The sequence below is a fragment of the Apodemus sylvaticus genome, chromosome 2 (assembly GCF_947179515.1).
Source record: "Apodemus sylvaticus chromosome 2, mApoSyl1.1, whole genome shotgun sequence".
NCBI classification, from domain to species: domain Eukaryota; kingdom Metazoa; phylum Chordata; class Mammalia; order Rodentia; family Muridae; genus Apodemus; species Apodemus sylvaticus.
Window position 1 is genome coordinate 78931023 of NC_067473.1, and position 19945 is coordinate 78950967.

The 19945-nt window shown below is 44.0% G+C and overlaps 1 protein-coding gene across 2 annotated transcripts in view; it reads right to left on the reverse strand.

Moving 5' to 3' along the window:
* The window catches only part of Cpvl (carboxypeptidase vitellogenic like), a 104139-nt gene that overhangs the window by 23855 nt on the left and 60339 nt on the right, over nt 1-19945 (reverse strand). For both annotated transcript variants that reach the window (XM_052172536.1, XM_052172537.1), the window contains one exon: nt 533-715. In XM_052172536.1, the coding sequence (XP_052028496.1) occupies nt 533-715 (183 nt within the window). The remainder of the gene's footprint in view (nt 1-532; nt 716-19945) is intronic.

Consider the following 19945-nt stretch of genomic DNA (forward strand, 5'->3'; position numbering starts at 1 on the left):
GCAGTTATTACTGGACACTGGAATGGGAGATGCTGACTGAGGCGTGTTACAAAATTCATAAAAGACTGTTTTCAAAGCTCAATGAGAAAAGAAAACTCTAGGAGTAATACTTTAGCCCTAAGCATAAGTCACTCTGCAAGGTCAGCTAGCAAGAGATCTTATTCTAGTTATTTCTCCATATGGCTTATAAAAACATGTTCACATATGGTGGGAGGAGGTTGCACTGAATTTTCCTCAAGTTCCCTTTGATTCCCAAACAGACTGGGATTTTCTCATTAGTTTTGCTCTGCTTTGAACTTTCCCAGCATCTCATTACATCTTAGGCGATGCCTAGTCTTCTGTCCGTGATTACATCGGTGATTTTCACTTTGCCATATCTTCTCTGTTGAAGAGAGGGCTATAGAACACACACATTTACATCTTGACTATCTTATGACTTTGCTTACATACAGCCGTGGCTTACTGACCTTTGTGTTTTGGGTTTATGTTTATCAACCTACTCCACGACTGTATGCCCCAACTGTTTGCATACCTGATGGAATTTATCCACTCGACGAACATAACCTGCCACTTCATTGTCCGATTGGAAGATCTTCCAGACCTTTTTATGTGCCCTTCTGTAGGCTTGTGATCCCTTCCAGTCCATGGTCAGCAAGGAGCGTTCTGTCAGGGCAGCTGCCACGATGATGTCCAGTTGGCCATTGTAGATGAGAACCTGAAATGAAATCCAACCGTCACAAACCTAGAATTCAGAAGGAAAATCAAGGGGCAGATTCAGGGATGGGTGGGTGTGAAGCAGAATCAGACATAGGTCCCCAGAGGCTACCCTAGCAGATCCGAAAAAAAGCTCACTTGCTCCCAGATCACCACACACACCAACAACCTGAAAGACACTCCGGTCCTGTCTCAGCTAGTATCATCCTTCCAAAGTTAACTTATCATAGTCAACAGATATTTGTGTCCCAAAAGATAATGTATCATGTTGATCTTTCCAGTCTCCAATTTGGACTGAATACAGTCCTCTGGTTGAGTTCTCAAATTGGATTTCACTCTGTCTTCATGATGCAGCCTTCTTAAGAGGTTTAGGCAGAACTTAAAAGCTCTCGCTCGCTCACTTGCTCGCTCTCCCTCTCCCTCTCCTTTCCCTCTCCCTCCCCCTCCCCATCTCTCTCCTTCCCCTCCCCTTCCCTCTCCCCCCTCTCTCTGTGTTCATGTGTGCATAAACAAAGAGGTAACATTTTAATGGAACTAAGAGATACTACACTTAGAATTCCATATTCTTCAGTCCTCCTCCTGTGTCAGGTTTGAAGCAACCACAACTTCTTGAAATAGGAAGATAGATGGAAATTCTCAAATCCATTGGCTCCTTTGCTTTACTATGATACCCATCCATGCAGAGAAAGTCCTTCCTTTCCAGAACAAATCTTTCCCTCCCACATAAATAGATGCTATAGAGAATGCCCAGACAGCTTGCTGTCTCCCACACAACTCAAAATTTACATAGAGGGGGTTTAGAAATATGGATCCTTTCTGTTCCTAGTAATCCCATTTTGCACTCTACAAAAAGAAAACTAAAAGTCATACAACTATGCTTGTTGAGTTTCATTATAACGAAGAACTTAACAAAAGCCAAAAGCCTGTAACTGGTGAGTAGCTACATGTTCCGTGGCTTAGGAGTTCTCTGGGCTGTTGTAAAGTCATTTAAGGGAGGTGGGATATGCTTACCATAGATTTCAAATATGAATGAAGAAAGTCAGACATAAGCCATATTGCAATTACCTCATGCCCTATATATACAAGCACGCATATGTGAAATGAAACGTTTGGAAAATAATGTGGTTCCTTAATTCACACGGTTAAGACCTGAGCCACTTCCTCCTCTACTTTCTATATTTTGACATTGTTTTCACGGTACTAGCCTCATCATAACTATAGAGCTTGCTACTTCACCCAATGGAGAGATTTTCTGAGAGTCTGTGCAACCTTTGATCTGCTCTCAGGCTCTGTTTTGGTCTGAGTGGAGACCTTTGGTTCGGTCTTCAAATTGGCTATCAAGTGTTCTGATCCATGTTTCCATCTCTGCGTGGCACAGACTTCCTAAAAGGCTTTAATGTAATTAAAAAGCCCATGACTTTGACACACTCCCAAGTCTCAGCCAGAGGTGGGATAGGATTCAGGCTAAGATGAAAGAGTCCTGGGCCTCCACCACAGGAACACTCGGCCTTTCATGTTGCACAGTCACCATCACCACCCCCTCTCCAACACAGGAACCCAAAGGGGAAAGTCCTTGATAGATTTAAGGCCATTTTTAAAGATTTGACTTAACTGAGCAATAAAATATTTGCCATTGTTTATACAAAACACCACCTCAAAGGCTCCTAGTACTTATGGCCTGTGCAAAGCCTCCAAAAGTATGGAAACAATTACCCGTGATGGGTACCAGTGAATAAAGCTCAAATTCTCCACCGTTCTCAGAAGGCCTCATTATTACTGATTAACAAAAATTATCATGTACAAAGTAGGTCTCCTTCCAGAGTTCAATGAAAAGATGCGGATTAATTAATTGCCAGGTTGTTCATCTGGACTGTTCATGGCTGCACTGCAAACCAGCATCTTTTCTCAGAAGTCACCGGAAGCTACTTTTTAAAAATATCATCACTGTATGTTTCTAATTATTATCTTATTTTATGTATAATGAGTACACTGTAGCTGTTTTCAGACACACCAGAAGAGAGCATCAGATCCCATTATAGATGGTTGGGAGCCAACATGTGGTTGCTGGGAATTGAACTCAAGACCTCTGGAAGAGCAGCCAGTGCTCTGAACCACAGACCCATCTCTCCAGTCCTCATCACTGTATCTTAAAAACCAATGTAAGATGGGTTTTTGTTGTTGTTGTTGTTGTTGTTGTTCACTTGCTTCTTTCTTCTTTCTTAAGGGACAATAACGAAAGTCACAGCTTACAGTCTTGTCTGCTCAGTATTGCAGGATGTCTTTGCTGATCTAAACTGAAACACAGCCCACCCCTGACTGCTTTCCCTATTACTCCAAACTCTTCACAAACCAGATATATAGCCGTGCATGTGTGGAGTGATGCAGACAGAAGCTCACTTTGGGGAACAAGCAATGGATATCTCCTTTTCAAAGCAGGGCAAACACTTAATTTCTAAAAAGCACACAAATCAAATGCAGCAAAAGAGAAATCAAGTAAATGGTTGTGACTATCTTGGTTGCCAGCTTGGCTAGGGTAAAAGAAGTCTAAATATTTTTGCTAAAGCACAATTTTGCATTTGTCTATGAAGGGGTTTCCAGAGACAACTGGGGTTTAGGTTAGTGAACTTAATGGGTGTCTTAGTTAGGGTTTTACTGCTGTGAACAGACACCATGACCAAGGCAACTCTTATAAGGACAACCTTTAATTGGGGTTTCATTTACAGGCTCCAGAGGTCCAGTCCATTTTCCTCAAGGCAGGAATATGGCAGCATCCAGGCAGGCATGGTACAGGAGTTGCTGAGAGTTCTACATCTTCATCTGAAGGCTGCTATCAGAATACTGGCTTCCAGGCAGCTAGGATGAAGGTCATAAAGCCCACCCCCACAGTAACACACCTACTCCAATGGGTCTGCACCTTCTAATAGTGCCACTCCCTGGGCCGAGCATATGCAAACCATCACAATAGGGAAACACGTTCCTTCAACATTGAATGGTACCGCCAGGCCGTGGTGGCACACGCCTTTAATCCCAGCACTTGGGAGGCAGAGGCAGGCAGATTTCTGAGTTCAAAATGGTCTGCAAAGTGAGTTCTAGGACAGCCAGGGCTATAGAGAGAAACCCTGTCTTGAAAAAAACCAAAAGAAACAAAACATTGAATGGTACCCTTTAACACACTGAGGAGCCAGAAGAACAAAATGTCAGGACTAGTGGGAGCCTGTGAGCTGCATGCCCGTCTTCAGCAGGATGCAGTGTGCTATCGCCATTGCTCAGATACCAGACTCAGATTCTCCAGGTTTTCAATGCACAGTCACACCCGTCCCTCCCTGGGGTTGGGGTGTTTGACTTCTTGGTCTTCATCCAGCAACCTCTGAACTGAATGACTAAGTCAGAGAGCCCAGAACCCAGACAGCAGTGGTGAGTTGAGAAGCCCAGATTCATGTAGTCTGGAGGCCACAAGCACATGCCGTCTATTCACATCCAGAGAGACACAGAATAGTTAGGCCTGTGCCCAGCATCGTATACCTGCAGACAGTGAAAGAAGCACACACACCCTGGCTGCTCCCATACCGATCAGCGCTGATCTAACTCTATCTGTCCTATACTGAGGACTTTCCCAGGATCAAGGTTTTCAGTGCTAAGAGCAGGGGAGTCACACGAACTTTCCCACTGGGTGTGCTGGTAATTAAAGCAAGAAAGTCTAGAGACAAGGAGAAGAGAGATGTGAGATTTTAGCTACACACCCTTGTTGTAGTACATCAAATTAAGCAAGGAGTAAGGAAAGACAGTTAGAGCTGTTTTTCAGAGATGAACTAGGCAACACCCCGAATCTCCCAGTTCCCCACACACCTGCCTGTCAGCTGTGAGGCCCACAAAGGGCAAAGTCATTCTTGGATCAGCTCCCTAGTTCTGTGGAGGGCTGGCTGGTTAGCACAGTGGAACTGGCTGTTATTTACTAACATGGAAAAATGCTTATTGTGTGACAAAAAAACAATCAAAAACTGCAGCTTGAGGGCTGGAGAAATGGCTCAGCAGTTAAGACCTGCTCTTCCAGAGGTCCTGAGTTCAATTCCCAGCAACCACATGGTGGCTGTACTGGCTGGTTTTGTATGTCAACTTGACTCAAGCTGGAGTTATCACAGAGAAAGGAGTTTCAGTTGGGGAAGTGCGTCTATGAGATCCAACTGTGGGGCATTTTCTCAATTAGTGATCAAGTGGAGAGGGCCCCTTGTGGGTGGTGCCAGCCCTGGGCTGGTATTCTTGGGTTCTATAAGAGAGAAGGCTGAGCAAGCCAGGGGAAGCAAGCCAGTAAGAAACATCCTTCCATGGCCTCTGCATCAGCTCCTGCTTCCTGACCTGCTTGAGTTCCAGTCTTAACTTTCTTTGGTGATGAATAGCAATGTGGAAGTAGAAGCTGAATAAACCCTTTCCTCCCCAACTTGCTTCTTGGTCATGATGTTTGTGCAGGAATAGGAACCCTGACTAAAACAGTGGCTTACAACCATCTGTAATGGGATTCCATGCCTTCTTCTGGTGTGTCTGAAGACAGCTACAGTGTACTTATACACATAAAATAAATAAATAATTCTTTTAAAAAATCCTGCAGTCTACTTATTTAGACTCTGTAATTGCCATGTTTGTAAAACACGTGCATACGTTCAACCTGAGAGAGAGCGAGGAAACATCATGGTGGCAGCCAGGAGTCAAAGGATGCTCGACTTGTTTGTGCCACCCAGTGGTGGCAAGCTTGACTGACTTTCACCCCTGGAACCTACACATGGAAGGAGAGAAATTACTTCATTTTAGCCCTCTCCTATTACATCCATATGTCCTCTGGCACAAGCATACATGTGTATATAGATATACACAATACATTTTAAAAGTGCAAAAATAAGCACAGCAAACGTGTTTTAATCTGTATTCTGTGAATCCCTCTAAACATAGATTTATTCTTACCCACCTTCCTGAGGTAGAGGCTATAGGTAATATAGCTCCTGTGTTGTTAAGAAGCCATGAGTGTATGAGGTACTGGGTGACTCATGGATCCTTCAAAATCTTACCTCAGCTCTTTCATAAAGCAACCGAGTCCTTCTAAAGGAGAAAGTGCTGATCCCTATGACTAAGTGACCAGTGTCACCAAACACCCCTGGAAACTGCAAGTCGGTGAATGTGAAACCCAGTTCTTGCTTCCATCAGCAACCTTGGGCACTTTGTCCACCTCTCCTGAAGGTGGCTTTCCTTGATTTTTATTATAATTTTGTTTTTAGTATGTATTAATTATAAAAATCTTAGGTTTCTTCATGATTTCTATACCAGTATATTATGTGTTCTGCTCATTTTACTCCCACATCACTCTCTTATCCATCCCTTTCCTTCCTACTTCTCCATTTACATACAGCCAAATGAGCAGACACATACACACACGCACACAAACCTATAATGTACATATGAAAAAACATATTTATGTTCTGATTTTCTGAGCATAGTTCCTTATAACATGATCTTTTATTCAATCCACCTTTTTGCAAATGCAAAATTTTGTTCTCCTTTCTGTCTCAATAAAACTCTACTGTGTATGTGTCTATTCAACATTTACCTTATCTGTACATGTTGATGGACATCTAACCAGAGTCCATAACTTCGCTGTCGTGGTCAGTGCTTCAATAAACATGGATGTGCAGTGCCTCTATGGAACGCTCACTTCGGATTCCTCTGCTTATGCACCCAGGTGTGGCACAGCTGTGCCATATGGCACTTTTAGTTTTAGTTTTTTTGGGAACCTCCATAATGACTTCCACCATGGATGTGCCAGCTTACACTCCTCCAAAACAGCATAGAAATTTCCATTACCAAGACCACCCATCCTTGCTTGCCTGTATTTGTCCTCAATTTTATTTTTTATGATGATCATTCTCATTGGGGAAAGATGGACTCTCCACTTAGGTTTTTGTCAGTGCTGGTGGGGTGTGTGTGTGTGTGTGTGTGTGTGTGAGAGAGAGAGAGAGAGAGAGAGAGAGAGAACTTTGTGTATGTAGGTGCGCACATGCATATGAGGAAAGAGGACAGCCCTGAAAACCATTCTTCAGGGACTTGCTACTTTTGTTTGTTATTTTCTGTTTGTTTTTATTTTGTTTTTTGTTTTTATTAAGACAAGGTCTCTCACTGGCCAAGTAGGGAGGTTAGCTGGCCAGAAACTCCCTGAAATCTTTCTCTCTCCACATCCCCAGTGCTGGGATTGCAAATGTCTACCTTTCTATATAGCTTTGGTTTATATTGCCCTGAAGACTATGGATGCTGAACATTTTTTATAGATTTCTTGAACATGTACTACTGTTGGGCATCATCTGTTCCATTCTTTTCACTGGACAATGATTGGATTAAATTTTTTTGGTGTTTCATTTGGAGTTCTTTATGTAGCATAGATATTAATCCCCTGTCGGATGAATGGCTGACAATGATTGTCTCCCATTCTGTAGGCAGTCCCTCTATTGCAATGTTTTCCTTTGATGTGCAGAAGCTTTTTAATTTTATGTGCCCACCTCTCATGTCTTGTTATTGTTTCCTGTGCCAATGGAGCCTGCTTTTGAAAGTCTTTACCTGTGTCTACATCCTGAATCATTTTCCAGGGTTTTCACATAAGTACTTTCAAAGCCCACATCTGGGGTCTTCTTGGGGTTGCTGTGCAATGCCATGAGCTGCCTGAAGAAAGGACTCTCTACGCTGTACCTGCCCCACTCCCTACTCCCCTGAAATCAACTGATGTTCCCAGGGTGGGGAGTCCACTCTTCAAAGTTTCTATACCATGTCATGTGGAATCGCCTGCTGTTCTAGTCAGGTCCACTCTGACTTCTCTTGGTAACACTTTTGGTGCCCTGTACACACTGGACACAGCACCTCAGAGGTTGTCACTCAGTCTCTGTCTCTGCCAGAAGTCCTGGTATATGACTTAGGGTGAGAGGCTCAAAGCTCTTCACTTATAATTTGGCTGGTAGGCAACAGGACACAGGGGACCCTGAAGCCTGTACAAGTTCTCTGCCCTCTCTGGTTCCTTTATTTTCACAGTCCTTCATGCATTCTGAGAATTTTGTGACCCATTAATGCTTTCCAATCAACAGTCCCCATGTTTCCACTGCTAAAATCTACAAAATGTGGGTATAAACAGCACCGGACCAGTGCCACTCATGCCCGAATGCTGAGGCCAGGCACAGACCTGGTGACATCTCCACAACAGAAGTGAGAATCAATGAGATCATCCACTCAGAGCTCCCAGCATGAAGCCCCATGTGCAGTAGTCCAGAGGGTTTTGTCTCCCTCTTATCCAGTGTGCTGATTACCTTACAATGACTTGGAAGGACCCATGAAGCACTTTAAAAGTAAACCCTCATGGTCTGTGATGGTTTATAGACAAAATTCATTTCAGATAAAATTCATGCACAGAGCCTCAGGAGGAAGCCAAGTGGCCAGGATAAATCTGTGCCCACATGTGCCCACATGTGCCCACATGTGCACACACACACACACACACACACACTCCAATTCTCGAGAGAACAGCCTTCTAACACTTATTTTATGCACATTGCTTATAACGACTCAGTTTTTCTTGAAAAGCTAGAACTATAAATTATTAAATCATTACTACTCTAAAGGCACATAAAAGTCTAGAATTCAATATCACAAGAAATTTCCCCACACTGAATACTATGCAACTGTGGTAAATGGCACAGAGGAAAAAACAACACCCTTCTTGGACATTAGAACCCAGTTTTGTTCTGTCTTGGGAAGTGTGCTCAGTGTCTTATAGAACACCCAGAAGGCCAGGTTATTGATCCTGTTTTAGATGCAAAGAGGCTAAAGTTCAGGTCTGCTGAAGCCCAGACCATGTTTCCAATAATCTTCTTTGACAGTGCACGTCTGCCATGGGCCCCTATTTACAGATACAAAGTTAAAGTCATGGTAATATTATCCTTCGGAATGAGGCATGCCTGCTTGTAGCTAAGACCACAGGCTCTGCAAGGGTTTGGACACTAGCTCTGCACTAAATAGCAGATATACCCCAACTAAGCTCTAGGCCTATCCACCAACATTTCCTCACCCATAAAACAGGGATAAAGGCATGTAGGGATGGGGAGAATCCTGTGATCTGTGCATACACTGCTCACAGCATCCTAGGCATGGGGAAAAAAAACCAACATCTCAGTAATAATCTCATCACAGCCACCTTTGAAGCAAAACACAGACCAACTCAGTATTTTCCAAATGAAATGTGTAACTAAGGCCATGAGAATTAGAATCTGACACAGCTGTGCTACATAGACCACAGGATGACAGCCAACAGAAAGGCTTGTAAAGGCCGCATGATATGTGCAGACAGAAGTCTTAAACTCCAGCCCTGACCTTTGCAACCAGGCCTGTGCTCACTGAGTGAGCTTTGTTGTGTCACTAACTCATTCTCAGCCCTAAAACAGTAGCATATCTATAGCTCAGGGTGTTTGGGGGGAAGTCATGTCATCTAAAAAGCTTCCTGTAATCTGAAGAGCAGGGTTCTACCAATGCCATTGTTACTCCTTATCAAGTGCAAAGGCAAACTTTAAGTATGGACTTCTACTACAGTACAAAGGTCTGTATTGGTGCCTGAGACCTGCATTCATCAGCATGATATGCAGCAACAAGAACATGGGGTAGATGTCTATCACATTTCAGCCAACCAAGAGGCAGAGAGTGAGGGCAGAAAAAGAAATTACCTTCTAAGACCCATCCTACTGACTTATCTCTGCCAGCCAGGCCCCACTTCCTAAAGGTTCCACAACTTCCAAAATTGTAGTGCCACCAGCTACAGATGGAGAGCATGAACTTGTGAGGGACATTTGAGATTCAAGGCCCTGACGAATTCTAACACACAACATCATATACTTAGAAGGAGGAGTCTTTGGATGAGTCAGGTCAAGGTGGACCTCTTAGCACTGGAAGGGCCCCAGGAAAATAGTTCTTTTCTTCTTTCTTTCTTTCTTTCTTTCTTTCTTTCTTTCTTTCTTTCTTTCTTTCTTTCTTTCTTTCTTTCTTTCTTTCTTTCTCTCTTTCTTTCTTTCTTTTTCTTTCTTCTTCTTTCCTTTCTTCTCTTCTTCTCTTCCTTCTTCCTTCTCTTCTTCTCCTTTCTTCTTTCTTCTTCCTTCTCTTTCTCCTCCTCCTCCTCCTCCTCCTCCTCCTCCTCCTCCTCCCTCTCCTCCTCCTCCTCCTCCTCCTCCTCCTCCTCTTTCTCCTCCTTCTTCTTCCATGTGATGATACCAGAAAGGAACAAGTTGAACTCCTAAGAGGATTCTGGCTGCAGCCAGCCACACTGGCATGCAATCTCAGGCGTGCATCCTCCAAAACTGCAAAACAAAGTTCTATTGTTTTCATATTTCCCAATCTACAAAATATGCAACAGGAGCCCAAAATACAACAGGGAAACCTGATCAACCTGCACTCTCCCCACCCCTTCGCCACAACAAGTTTCCCCACAGACACGGTTCTATCCTTGTCTAGTGTCCTCACACACAGACCTTAGGGCAATGATCTCCTACAGTCAGCATTAGTGTTGGCATTGTCTTTTTATTTTTAAGAAAAGAAAAAATATATTTGTCTGTACCCATGTCTCTGTCTGTGAAAAAAATCAATAGGTCTCAATCCAAGCCAGCTCATTTATTTCCTCCCTTTCCTGGACCTGCAGGCAGTTGCTGTCCCTTACAGCTGGATGGAAGGGAAGTGGCCTTTTGTCTCTGATGGAGCTGAGAGCATTCTCACTTAGATATGTGATGTGGTGTTTGTTTGACTGTTCAATCAGCACATGCTTGTCGAACAGGCAAATATTTATACAGGCAACTGAGGGGCCAAGCACCTGGGAACAGATATAAGAAAGGGGTGACCCTTGTCCTGATGCAGCTGACTTTCCTAAACTTTGTGAAACAATGGACAATCAGACGAGGAGAGGCAAGCTTGCCCTTTCATGCTTGATGTTTTCCTCAGAAGAGTGGCCAACACCAGTCAGCTTCACTCCGGCCTTTCTGACAGGCTAGCCATTTTAATAACTGACACCATAAACATTTCAGATTCTCAAAGCACATAAATCAGCAGTTCACTGAGAGATCAATTCAGCAAGGAAGCTGCTTTCTCCTCTAATGGGATAGTGGGTTTGTTGGATCTAAGTCTTAGGTCATAGCCAGATACCCTGCAGGAGCATCCGCAACCCCAGACGAGCACCCCACTGAGCCATCCAGAGAGGCTCCATGTTCTCCCAGCCTAGACTATGCCTCAAACAAATTTGGGGTGCCACAAAGCAACCAGGATAGAGAGAGAGATGTGTGCTCTTAACATAGGCTCTATAACAAAGAAAGGCTGAGTCAGAACTGTATACAAAGGTTCATTTTGGTTCAATGTTTCCATAGCCACAAATATAAAAGAGTAAGAGAAAATAAATGAGATGAAGCCCACTTACAGACCTAAACTTTACCAACAGACAGCCCAAAGTTGTCTCCTTCTGTTCTGACTGCCTGTACCTTCAGCAGGAAGATTACAGAAATGTTGCTGGAGGCAGTTTGGGCCCCTTGGTCCGGTGGAAAAGCAAATTGGTCTTTTGTGTGAAGGGTGGGTTTTTGTTGTTGCATTTTTTCGATGAAAGATTTATGCTTGCATTTTGGCCCACTCACAATACATCATAATGCTTTGCAGACAAACGTATGCTCTTTTCCCAGTGATCTAGTGACCTTAATCTCTAACATTTTGTGGTTTCCTGTTTGGGGAAATGATTGAACAGAAGCCTAAGCTATTCCAGGCTGCTCAGCATTCCCAGTGGGCCTCTATCTGTCTTACTTTTGAATGTCCTCCTGTTCACTAATCAAAAAAAAAATCTCTTTAAAAAGAAACTTTCCCTACAGATGCTAAATCATCGAAACCCCTATAATGCAGTTCTCCAGGATTCCTTTTTTGGGATGCTTTTCTTATCATTCTTCTATTGCAGTCTCCAAAGTGGCTGGCAATTCTTTCTGCTTGAAGCAATTAGCAGGACCCACTGCTGCCTTGCCTCTGAACAGAGAGAATTAATTGCACTAATATCCAGCTCAACAAAAGATGATTCCCAAAGGTTTCTTCAAAGGATGATTCCCAAAGGTTTCCCAAACACCAAGAAGCAAAAGAAAAGCTTGAATTCAGCTAAGGAGGACAACGTTTAAGAACTCTTCTGACTGGAGGAGGAGCTAGTATACTTGCTTGGACAAAGACTTGCCTCCAGTGGTCCTGGTTCACAAGCTTGGCCCTTCTCCTTCTTCAGTTTTATGGGGACTTGGGGGTGTATAACACAGAAAGTCTGAGTCCCCAAGGTTATTTGGAAAGGACTAAGGCAGAACAGCAATGCAATTGTTGAATGAAACAGTAGTCAAATCTGCAACCAGGTCACTCTTAAAATGAGAGATTTTGCTTCTGAGTTTAGGCAAAAGGGGAAGACAAGGAGATGGAGAAAGCTAGCTGGGAATAACCACCCTCTTACCCACCTTCTTGCCATTGCCAAGAAGAATGAAGAAAAGCGAAAGTGAACAACAGGCCTGAGTGGGTGTGCAGAGGTTCCACAAACAGTGCCTCTCGGCCTCTGCTCCCAAGCTCGTGCTCACCACTGAGCTGCTAGTGGAGGGGCGCGAGAGGCAAAGCCAACTTGAAACACATTCAGAAAGCCAGGGTTCTAACACAGGGCTCTAACCAGTTACCTAGAACAGCACAATGCCGAAGATGTTCAATAATGATGTGGTGTTAGGTTGTTCTGCTAAATGAATATGACAGTCCTGGTGGTCCTTTCTAGGGGTCATTTTCTCTCCTTGTTGATCACTTATCTCTTAAGAATGTCCACTGACCGTTATCAATAAATGCATTCAAATGTGCGGGACACACCCCAGGAGTGAGTCTTTCCACTCTCACACAAATCTTTCCCCAAAAGGAGTGTCTTCCTTCTTACCAGAGGACAACCTCAAAGTCATATTCAAAGCCCGATTTCAAGGGCTACAAAATGTTTGCCAACAGCATTACCCTTCTAAAAGGGGACCAAGGAGCCAATTTCTTTCCACATGTATTTAAATGTATTTAATTAACATGTATGCATTTTCACACAAACTAGCCAACCAGAAACAAGCCTGCTCCTACCCCCAAATGCTCAAATTTCTATGTAGTTAAATTTGTGGTATCAATCTGTGCTGTTAATAGAGTAGTTAGTGAAGTGCTGAAAACGTGGCCCAAACTCTGTGAATCCAATACACACACACACACCACACACACACACAGAACTTTGAACCTTTTATGCAAAGTAGCCAATGTAAAATACATCAGTGATTTATTAGTATTTGTTGCAACCCAATGTAACATGTGTGTACATGTATATTTGTGTGTATATATGTATATATAGGTATATATTAACATTTCATAATTATATAGTTAGTTAGGGTCAGTATATTTTCAACATTGATTTCATTGCTACTCATGTTTTCAATGAGCCTTCTGGAAAATGTAAATGATATGAGTGCCTCGCAGTCTAAGTTATGAGGAACTGGTGGTGTGCCTTGTGCTACATTTATGCTGCGAAGAATTGATTCCTCAGCCATAGCTGCCAAATGACAGAAGCAGCTTTCAAGGTCAGCCACTCCTGACTGCAATCTGCAGTGTCATCAAGCTAGGGCAAGGCATCTGGAGACATGGCACTGTAGGGGTGCAGCAGACACTCCAAACTCTGTCTGCTAATCTTGAGCACATGAGCCGCACATGTGAATACACACACACACACACACACACACACACACACACACACACCCTGCACCCTATCGACTCCTCCTGATCCTCTGTCATTACCACTCTTCTCAGATTCATAAGTAATAAATAGTGTTGCTTGCTAGACATGAAGAGGGCTTGCCTGGGATGGTGTGAGGAGCAAATCCACAGTGCAGCTTTGGGAAGGGAGACCCATTTCCCAGCTAGAGTTACCCCAGGTGCCAGAGGACAGCAGCCGAGGGAGAAATCTTACACAGCCTGCAAAGGACATCAATAGGAACACGGAAGCCCTCAAGAGAAGTAGGGAGAGTGGGAGGGCATTTGTTCGGTGTCCAGTGAGCTGAGTGTTCATGGCTCGCAGACCACCATGGACGCTGGCTGACCCAATGGCACTTTCTCCCATCACACTCTTGCCTTTCAGTTTGAGAGGATGTAGTTCTCTGTGAATGGAGATTGCTTTGTCCTCCTTTACACGGGGACTGAGCATGAGAGTAAGTAGGCCTTCCTCCAAAGAGCCAGGGGAGCCGCTTGCAGGAGTCCAGTTCCCATCAGGACAGATCAGTCCCTAGAGCCCACCCAGGAGGGCAGCACGGTTAAGGAAGCCATTCGAACTTCTCAAAAGAAAGTGCATAGCTGGCTTTTCCTTATCAAAGAGATAGTTTTTTGTTTTGTTATTTTATCTCCACCGGAAAACCCGGTGTCCGTCAGGTACAAGAGCCTCTTCCCTGCACTCTCAAAGGCACTATTCTTCACAGTTACCCCATTAGCTTGCAATTAGGTTAGGGTGGTTCACTTTCTTTAAAAGTACAGCTCCCTCATTTGGAGAATAAAGCATCCCTTTCCACATTCTTTCTAGAAAATGTCAAACAGGCTAAAAAGGTGGCACGAATCACTGTAACAAATACGGAGACTGTCTGGAGGCTGCAGAGACAATTTGAGCAGCAGACTGGTAAGAGACCATGGGGGACAGAGCAGGAAAACCAGGCCCGGAAGGTCAGGGCCACATTCCAAGGGTTCAGCTTTCATTCAGGCACAAGTCACATAGGAATCCTGCCCTGGGTTGCCTTGACAGTTCTCCTGCGACAAGACTTGTTTGCAATAACAATAGCACCAACAGTTAATAACCGATTAGCCCACAGCAAGGGTGAGGTTGAAAACCTCCCACAATATAGGCTGGGCAAACCCTTCAATAAAACCTTCCTAGGAAAAGTCCTGCATGTTGCTGTTGTGGTTTCTTCCTTGTGTGGTGGGAAGAAGTATAGAAAGCCTGGTTTCTCTCCCCAACTATAGACCAGAGCCAGCTGCCACTGAATTAAGTTATGGGTTCTCAGAAGAAGGAATACAGGGCTGAGTCAGACTGAATGAAAAATAGTTTGCATAATGATGGAGATGATGCTGGTGATGATGATGGTGGAGGTGGTGACAGTGGTGGTGAAGGAGATGGTGGTGGTGGAGGTGGTGGTGGTGATTGTTGTAATCATAAAAAGAGAAAGAGGCTATTAAGATATGTTCCATGGGCATGGGAGATGGGGAGGAAGGAAGTGCCTCAGGGGGCCCATGCCCAGGCATCCCTTCCCCTGAGGGACCACACACACACACACACACACACACACCGGTATAGCATAGAATAGAGGTTATTTAGGGCACTGGTGAGGGGAGTTAAGAGAGCAGTAGAGATCAACCCCTGATAGGGCTAGTCTCAGAAGAGACTTTGACCTTTGGACTCTTTAAGTTTTTGAGATTTCTATAGATGATTTTGAAGTTGGAGCTCAAGTATTCTGCATTACGCTTTGTTTAAGTGTGACCCCCCATGCACTCATGTGTTTGAACAATCATACGGGGGCCAGCAAGTGGAATGTGGTAGCTTGAATATGCTTGGCCAGGGAGTAGCATTACCAGGAGGTGTGGTCTTTTTGGAGGAAGTGTATCACTGTGGGGGCTGGCTCTGATGTCCCACCCAATTCCACTCCTATTAGCCCCCTAGAAGATAGTCTCATCCTGTCAGCCCTTGGATCAATATGCAGAACACTCAGCTATGTCTCCAGTGTTACGTCTGACTGCATGCCTGCCATGTTTTCTGCTATGATGAAAATGGACTAAATCTCTGAAACTGTAAGCCAGGCCCAATTAAATGTTTGCTTTGAGAGAGAGAGAGAGAGAGAGAGAGAGAGAGAGAGAGAGAGAGAGAGAGAGAGGTAGAGGCCGGCCATGGCCATGTGGAGGGGGGAGGAAGGGGAAAGGGAAGAGCCCAAGAAGGCAAGAGAGAACGAGAGGATAAGAGAGAGGGGGGCAAGCAGCCCCTTTTATAGTGGGCCAGGCCTACCTGACTGTTGCCAGGTAACTGTGGGGGTGGAATCCAGACAGAGTACCAACAATGGTGGTGGAGGAGAGGGTGGTGATGGTGGGAAGTGGGAGTGGTGGAGGAGGAGAATGAGCAGAAGAAGGACGAGGAAGAGGAAGTGGTGATTGTGGTAGAGAAGGAGGGGATGCTGGAGGTGATGGATGTGGTGGGGGAGGAGGTGTGGTAAATGGAGACTGCAAACAAAGCACAGATGCATTGACTTTGCGTCCTGACTCTAGCCTGACAAGTGACTGTTTAACATACAGACCATATTAATACCCCAATCTAAACATTAAATATGAGTAAAGATTATTATTTTGTTTTTTTTAAATGTTTTAAATGACATTTTACTGTCCCCTTCCCAATCTCAGGGGGCAGTGTTGGACTTTTCTTTGAGATCCACTGAATTCCATGGAATGATCCAGTCCTTTTGAACATCCACATCATCATTTTGTGCAGCCTCTGGCCCTTCCCACATCATCTTTGCAAAGTCATCTGACAGAGTTGCCTCTTTGTAGCAGTTGTCTTTCAAGGCCACTGGATTTAAATAAGTACCTCCCAGTTAACCAGCCATCCACTCTCTGGCTCCACAAAACAAAACCTGTCATTTGCTATCTTTCTTTCCAAACTACCCTCACTCTGCCATACTTGGGTGATCCCAGTGTCACCCTAAACAACAACATACTTTTTACAAAAAAAAAAAAATCTACTTTTCTTGTTTCCCTAAACAACAATATGCTTTTTAAATTTTTTCTTGGCATAAAATATGTCCAAATAACAAAGTAACTCCCTGGCAAAATTGCAGTGTTCACCCAGCAGAGCAACTTAATCAAACCATTCCCAGGTAAATATATCATCGGATGGCTTGGTGAAATGAGAGACTAAAAAGACACACTGGCTCGCAGCATCTTGGGTATTTTATGAGATTTAAATTTGGAGACTGACTGTGAAAAGATGCCACTACCTACCTTCAGGTGAAATCGCACTGTTCCATGACTATGGGCATTCCCTTCCTTTTGTTTGCTGGCATGCTTAATGGTTAAAAAAAAAGTTGCAAGGCCTGAAGACACACCTGAAGACACACCTCACACAAGGGACTCACTCAGGTCACTGCAGTCTGTGCTTGGACTGTGACCAGCACAGATAAACCGACTTCACAAGGAGCCAGCAGGGGGACGTGGCTTCTGTGCCTACACTATTTTTATGTGACTCTGAAGGAACAGTTGCTTGTCTGTGGCAGGCTGGGCTGCAGGTCTAAAGAAAGAAGGCCCTGGATAAGCACCCTTCTCCTCCATTACGGTTCACCAAGAGTTACCTTCTCTTTCCTGAAATTTCTCAAGGAGAGTACTAACATTGCCTTCACTGTCTTCAGAGGGTATGGAAGAAGGGGCTTCCATTGGCTTAAGGTCGGTAGAGTCTGTTCCCCTCCCCCTCCCAGCCCCCAATGGCGCAGAGATGCCTGGATCCAACCAACAATGGAAGAACTGGGCTCATTTAAATGGGAATGTTTTACTTGGTAGGCTCTGTCATTCATCAGACCCAGACTCTTGGCCCCCCAGGACCATTAACATGTGTCGCTAGAAGATGTTCTTAAGGAAATATAAACAATTAAAATGTGTGCTAAAACAAGCGAAACTAGAAAGATGTAGCCTTTCAACTTCTAAGTCATGTTCATTAATCAGGGACTGCTCAGCCCTAAAGGAAGTTCTTTCGATAACCTTGGTAGGTAAATAAAACACCAGTGGTCTGGGCGTTAAGGTTTCAGTTTGCTAGTGAAGCTGAAATAGGTTAGGACCCTGAACTCTGAAGATGCAATTAAGGGGCATTTAATGAGCTGTAGAATGATACGTGACAGGGAAATGTAACTTTATATTTACAATTTCCTGACTAGATGAACTTTTAAACACAGCACATTAAGCCCTATCCTGAGGCCACTTAGCTTTTAAAAGCACAAGTGTGTGTTGGTGAGAATGTCCATTTAGCTAAGATACCTTCTCAAACACGGCCACTGCTGGCTGACTTGCAAGAGAAGCAGGTTCTCATTCAAGGGCAATGTGTAGGATTGGGCCCCACTGGCTTGGTTGTAGCAATCTGTAGTTCCTGGTTGAAACACTGATTTTACATGGAAAGGTTCACATGGTCAGGGCTGCCTTTGGATATGCGGCCCACACACTCTTTAGGGAGATGAGAACTACCACCAGATGAAGGGAAGTAGAAGCATTTTCATAACGTTTCTGGAAAAATGAGCACAAGGAAATGTCTTTTCTATAAAGAATCAGGGGACCAGGGAAACTTTCCGTCAAGCCCAAGTTTCAAGCCTGCAACTCTATGGGGTGAAAATGGGCTTTGTTTCTAAGATTCTAGAGATGTGCTATTTGCTGGCCACCAATTCTATTATTTTAAAATTAGCATACAACCTCTAACCAATATTTACAAGGATATTTATATTTGACTTGTTTGTAAATGCTGTTGAAATAAGGATGGAGGACCACATAGACAATGTGTTTGTATGTAATTAAGGTGATTTACAAATGATTTGTACTTACCATTTACTGTATACATGATCAGTCCACCTTTCTTCTTTCTGTTACTCCACCCTTTATTTCCTTCCTTCATTCTTTCCAAAACGACTGCATGCCACTATGCGTCTTGCTAGGACAGGCAACTAGGGACACCAGCACCTTTGATGGGGCAGGCCATGGCTGGGTGATTTTTAAGCTCCCCCAGTGCTCCAAATGTAAAGGGAGTCGTGAGAGCCACAGCTGCAGTGGAAGCAGAGCTTTGGGGCAACAGGAAAGGGAAGATTAAAGGAAGCAAAGTGTATTAGTGACATCTGCGGTCCATCAAGACTTTTATCGCTTCCTTTGTTCCCGAGACAATTCTTTTTCCATTTATTAAGGGTTATTGAGTTGTCTGCCATGCACCTGGCCCCGGACCAAAATATGGATCTAGAGTAGTGACCCGGGAGGTACACAGCTGCCTGGAGAATGTGCATTTTCTATGAGATAAAATACATTTTTAGAGGTCTGAAATAAAAGGGAAGGGGGATTTCAAATTCCAAGAACTTTGACTTCTGACCCTGAATGATCTTTAACACTACCACCAAAATGGTGTAATAGCATGTAATTTACAGGGCTAATCACAGGCCCAGCACTTGGCAGGCAGAGACAGGCACAAAAAATCATGCTAGTAGTTTTCTGCTATTTAGGATTATAGGATCATTTTGTATTAGTTAGGGAAGAATTTGCTCTGCAGAGTCTTTTCTCCACCAAACTGCCTCATAATTCTTTGCATCAGGTTGAGAGGATTTCAGGACATTTTCCCACAAAGCAGCCCAAATGTTTACAGTGGTGTAAATTAAATCTTTATATAACTATCAAATGTGCCTTTATTAAAATTCATGCATACACACACACACACACACTGGCTGTGTGCCTGCATTTGTGTGATACATGCTGAAGAATACATAGAATCTATAAGTTTAGACGCCTAATATAAATCATACATGTACCATCCACTGGGTGAATTGAACTATGCTTCCAGGAGGATGCAGCCCTGCCCACTGAACTCATGAGCATAGCCTGATGGGGAGGCTCCACCTCCACCCATCATTCTTGCAAGGACTATACAAGAGGGGCTCCAGGCTTGCCTACACTTTCTTACAGTTATGGAACTGGAGAGATGGCTCAGTGGTTAAGAGCACTGATTGCTTTCCAGAAGTGGGGTTCAATTCCCAGCAACCACATGGTGGTTCCCAACCATCTATAATGGGATCTGATGCCCTCTTCTGGTGTGTCTGAAGGCAGCAACACTGTACTCACATACATAAACAAATCTTTTTTAAAAATCTGTGGGGCTTCAGCCCTGCTTCTCAAGATGCTGGAGTCAGTGTACCAGGGAAGCTTCAGCCTCACCTGAGGTCAGCATGCCATTGAGGCTTCAATTCCACCAGTCACCCTAGTGAAGTCTGTACACTGTGAGGCTTCCGTCTGATCATTACCCCAGGGAACAAGGTGCCCGTGCACCTGGGAGTCTCTAGTTCTACCCACTGTCCAAGTGAAGAGTGTGTCCATGAGGCCCAGCTCTGTCTCACCAGTACAGTCAGTGTACTCC